At 46.8% G+C, this 5,398-nt stretch overlaps 2 protein-coding genes across 2 annotated transcripts; both read left to right on the top strand.

The window, feature by feature from the left end:
- The first annotated feature begins 1,132 nt into the window (after positions 1-1,132).
- On the top strand, positions 1,133-2,383 carry LOC149393439 (uncharacterized). The gene is made up of 2 exons (XM_089618029.1): positions 1,133-1,443; positions 1,546-2,383. The coding sequence occupies exons 1-2, from the start codon at positions 1,133-1,135 to the stop codon at positions 2,381-2,383; spliced, it is 1,149 nt and encodes a 382-aa protein (XP_089474155.1).
- A 6-nt stretch (positions 2,384-2,389) lies between these two features.
- Positions 2,390-3,979, top strand: LOC149393440 (uncharacterized). Its single transcript, XM_089618030.1, has 2 exons — positions 2,390-3,011; positions 3,447-3,979. The coding sequence occupies exons 1-2, from the start codon at positions 2,390-2,392 to the stop codon at positions 3,977-3,979; spliced, it is 1,155 nt and encodes a 384-aa protein (XP_089474156.1).
- Positions 3,980-5,398: the final 1,419 nt, after the last annotated feature.

A 5,398-nucleotide genomic window follows, 5' to 3' on the forward strand; every position in this document is an offset into this window, starting at 1 on the left:
ATACATAGTGACTTCGAGACATAAGAGGTTAAATGGTTTGTTCTTATCTTGTCTCTAGAAGTGCACTGGTCAATTCAGTACCTTCGGAAGATACCTAGAAGAACTATAGAGTTCCTAACTCTCAATGCCTCATAACCAGACATCATAGATTCTTCTAACAATCATACTGAGGTCAATAGTCCTTTGACCCTAAGATTGCGAATATATCGTTTTAAGCAAACTACAAAGAGTTTGTTCATGCAAATCTACATTTGTCTCTTCGTAAGTTGTTTAGTTTGTTTATGGACTAAAAGACTATGGTTTTATCATAAAGCTTCAGACAAGGAAGTTTGAATGAACGTTTCAACTTTATTAATGAATGAATAGGCAATTACAAGCAAGAGTCTTCATGAGACTTTATTACATCAAATGTTCAAAATAAAGACTACAACTCTTCTTGTGGGCACCATTGACAACACCTCCGCCTCCCCTTGGGGGAACGTCATCCGGGTCCTACCCGACTAATGCGGGACCTCGCCCTTTGGCGACCTATCAAACGTTCATCCCACAACGTTTTGGCCGAATGAATCAGACCCTTCATAACCCGGTAGGTGCGACCGCGGTCACTCCAGCACATTCGGGACCTCGCCTCTTTCACGGGGGCGAACTCAGCATGACCGAGCTCGATCGATTCAAGGAATCAATAACGGCCGAACTGAGAGCTGTTCGCTCATAATTTCATTCTGCAACCAGCTCAGCCCCAGAGATAGATCGCTTCGTTAAAGAAACAAGGCGGACTCCTTTCGCCAGAAATATCACTGAAGTGCAGCTGGGATATACTAGAAAGGTTCGCCTTCCACGGTATAGTAGCACTTCAAGTCCGAAAGCTTTTATCTTGTCCTTCAGAGTCGCAATGGGACGGGTTATGCTCGCAGAGAGAGAATTGGAGGCAGGATACTGCCAACTACTCGCTGAAAGCTTGTCTGGGTCCGCTTTAGAGTGGTTTTCCAAACTCGAGCCGAACTCCATCGATAGTTTTGACAAACTATCGGCTGCATTCTTGAAACATTATTCGATGTTCATGGAGGAGGATCTGACCATAGCAGACTTGTGGGGGATCCAATAGAGAGAGAACGAATCCTTGAAGGATTTCATGATCCGTTACAAGGACGTACTCTCGAAAATCTTTAACGTATGCCACGAATCTGCCATAACCTCTCTAAGGAACGGATTAAGGCACGACTCAAAGCTGAAACTGGAGATGACTGTTAATCGTCCCCTCACATTAGAAGATGCGATTCATAAAGCCGCGAATTACGCAAAAGCCGAAGAGGAATTCGCTTCCTACGAGAGGCAACGCGCGGCTGAAAAGAAACCGTCCTCCAATACTTGGGTAAGGCCTGCAAATGCTGGGGGCAACCCTCGCAGGATCAGCCCCCACGACGCTACACCTCATGCCAGAAAGTAACACGCCCCTCCTAATTACACGTTCAACGTCGGTGACGACATTAAGAAGAGAGGTCCCCAGGCAAAGAAATGGACACGAGACCCCAATGCGTATTGCAGTTTCCACAAAGCTAACGGCCACGACACGGTTAACTGTGAAACCATGCGTAAGGCTCTAGCAGAAAAATATGCAAAAGGGGAACTAAAAGACGTTGATCTAGGACCCCCGCCAAAGAAGAAGGTCTTTAATAATAACAACAGAGGAAGGGGCAACCCCTCCCCCAATAGAGCAAGACCCGATGAGGAAGGGGAACCAGATTCCCCACTGACTGTCGCAAAACACAGGGTTGACTTCATAATGGGCGGCTCAAAGTTTTGCAACGGAACGGATAACTCAATCAAAGCACATCAACGTCAGTTAAGTAACCAAACCACCAGAATCAGACTAGAACAAGATGTTCAAATCTCGTTCTCCAAAAAAGAAGCGGTAGGGACAACCGAACCGCACGACGACGCACTCGTAATCACGATTGACATGTCTAACTGTGAGGTCGCGAGAGTTCTAATTGATGGAGGCAGCTCCGTAGATCTTATCTTCAAAGATACCCTAGCCAGAATGGGAATCAGCGAAGACGAGATTGAAAGGGAACAGACCCATTTGACAGGTTTCAATGGGTCCACTACTCCATCCTTAGGAACAATCAGGTTGCCCGTAAAAACACACAGAATCAACAAAATAGTAGAATTTCAAGTACTGGACTGTCTCTCCCCTTACAACATTATCTTGGGAAGACCATGGATACATAGGATGAGGGCCGTGCCTTCAACCTTTCATCAATGCATTCGCTTCCCTACGCCTGAGGGGATAAAAGAGATCCGAGGCAATCAGGCAACCTCCCGCAGTTGCTATCTCACTAGCCACAAACATTGCGCTAAAACAATTAAAGAAGAACAATAACAATTAATGAACGTGGAGTCGGATGAGAGCATCTCTACGCTAGAAGAACCCGACTCCCTTGATGCGCCAAGTACTGAGATAACAGTCCAAATACAGCTCGATGGTTCCGATCCTTCCAAGTGTGTCGGAATCGAAACTAAGCTTAAAAGTGGCATTAGGAGAGAGCTGATCTGTTTCTTAAAACGAAACAAGTCCACCTTTGCCTGGTCAACCGAACATATGCCAGGAATAAGCATCGACGTCACGTCTCACCAACTTAACGTCGATCCCAGTTTTAAACCCGTAAAACAAAAAAGACTAAAGCTCGGTCCCGACAGGGCACGGGTTGTCAACGACAAAGTCGAAAGACTGCTCAGTGCAGATTCAATTCGCGAAGTAAAATACCCAGATTGGCTGGCAAACACTGTCGTCGTGAAGAAAAAGAATGGGAAATGGTGGGTATGCGTTGATTTCACAGATCTAAATAAAGCATGCCCCAAAGACAGCTTCCCGCTGCCCCATATCGACCAGCTAGTCGAAGCAACCGCGGGACATAAAATCCTGTCGTTCATGGACGCATTCTCAGGATATAACCAAATCTTGATGCTTCCAGACGACCAAGAAAAAACTGCTTTCATCACCGACCGAGGCACGTATTGCTACAAGGTCATGCCCTTTGGACTAAAAAACGCTGGCGCCACCTATCATAGGTTAGTCAACGAAATGTTCAAAGAAAAGATCGGGAAAACGATGGAAGTCTATATCGACGACATGCTCGTAAAATCCCTAAGGGAGAACGACCATATAGGACATTTGGAGGAATGTTTCGAGGTATTGAATAAGTATCAAATGAAACTCAATCCCACCAAATGTTCATTCGGAGTCTCATCCGGTAAGTTCCTTGGGTATTTAGTTACCCAACGAGGAATTGAGGCTAACCTAGATCAGCTATACGCCTTGCGAGAAATGCCTTCACCCCACAATAGGCGTGAAGTTCAAAGGTTGACGGGACGCATCGCTGCCCTCAATCGCTTCATCTCTCGGTCTACAGATAAATGTCTTCCTTTTTACCGGCTCCTTAAAGGAAACAAGAAGCTCGAATGGGACGACAAGTGCGAAGAGGCGTTCAAAAAATTGAAAGAGTATCTATCGAAACCCCCAATCTTGGCAAAACCCGTTGCGGGGGAGCCACTCTATCCATACCTCGCAGTGTCTCAAGTGGCAGTTAGTGGAGTACTCGTCAGAGAAGAGCAAGGGGACCAACGACCGATCTTTGATACAAGCAAGTCGTTAGTCGATGCTGAAACCCGATATCCTATTATGGAGAAGTTGGCCTTTGCCGTCGTTTCCGCTGCGCGAAAACTTCGGCCATACTTCCAATCTCACACCATAATAGTAATGACATCACATCCGCTCAGAAGTTTCCTACATAGCCCCAATCAATCAAGAAGATTAACTAAGTGGGCCGTTGAGCTGAGCGAATACGATATTGAGTACCGAGTGAAGACATCCGCAAAATCGCAAGTTTTAGCGGATTTCATCATCGAACTCCCGAGGGAAAGTCCCACCGTGACCGAGGTCGAAGGCACCTGGACACTTAAAATGGACGGGGCATGAGTGGGAATACACCTGACGTCCCCTCACGGTGAGACTATAGAACAATCGTTCAGGCTCGATTTCGTCGCATCAAACAACGAAGCCGAATATGAAGCACTAATCGCCGGACTTAGGTTGGCTACTGCAGTCGGATCAAAGAAAGTAGAAGCTTTCTGCGATTCTCAACTCGTGGCAAACCAATACTCCGGAGAGTACGAGGCTAGGGACGAGCGAATGGAAGCTTACCTGAAATTCGTAAAAGATCTCACGAAACAATTCAAAGAATTCTCCCTGACTAGGATTCCTCGGGGTGCAAATACTTCGGCCGATGCATTGGCTGCCTTGGCATCTACCTCGGATCCGGACCTCAAAAGGATCATCCCAGTCGAAATAATCAAACAACCTTCCATTGCCATAACCACTACCGCAGTCGTAACAATAGAGGGGGGGGGGATTGGAGAGATGAAATATTACATTACATCACGACTGGTACGGCCCCATCCGATAAGACGGCGAAACGCAAACTTATGCTGAGAAGCGCGAGGTTTTGCATTATAGATGGAAACCTATTCAAAAGAAGCTTAGCAGGACCCTACCTCAAGTGCGTCGGGATGGAGGAATCCAAGCGAATCCTAGAAGACGTGCACGAAGAAGAATGCGGAAGTCACGCGGGCGGGCGAGCGCTTGCCATCAAAATAAAGAGGCAAGGCTACTTTTGGCCGACCATGCTGGCAGACTGCGAGGCGCACTCGCGCCGCTGTGATCAATGCCAACGCCATGCTCCCAACATAAAAAGACCAGCGGAAGAGTTTTCCTCTATCTCAGCGCCATACCCATTCATGAAATGGTCTATGGACATTGTGGGACCAATGTCGGTCGCCCCTGGCGGGTTAAGATTTCTATTAATCTTAACAGATTATTTTTCAAAGTGGGTGGAAGCTGGCGCCTTCGTCTTAATAAAGGACATCGACGTCACATCATTCATCTGGAAAAATATAATCTGTCGACATGGAACTCCCCACGAGATCATAACGGACAACGGATCACAGTTCATATCGAAAAAATTTAGGAACTTCTGTTCCCATAACAACATTGAGGTAAGAATGTCAACACCACGATATCCTCAAGGAAATGGGCACGCGGAAGCAACAAATAAGACCACAGTAGACTCCATAAGGAAAAGGCTTGATGCCAAGAAAGGGCGGTGGGCAGAAGAGCTGCCAGGTGTGTTGTGGGCATACCGAACCAGCCCGCGAAGGACGATAGGGGAAACTCCGTTTTCCCTCGTCCATGGAGTCGAATCTGTCATCCCAATCGAACACCAGGTGCAAACCCTTAGGGTAATACACGTACCTGAGGATGAGCCAAAAAACGATGAGGCACTATGCGATGCTTTAGACCTTGTGGAGGAAAAGCGAGATTCAGCCCTAGCACGATTAT

The sequence above is a fragment of the Urtica dioica genome, chromosome 6, assembly GCF_054948205.1.
Source record: "Urtica dioica subsp. dioica isolate 48M chromosome 6, U.dioica_male_clone48M_v1_H2, whole genome shotgun sequence".
Classification (NCBI taxonomy): Eukaryota; Viridiplantae; Streptophyta; class Magnoliopsida; order Rosales; family Urticaceae; genus Urtica; species Urtica dioica.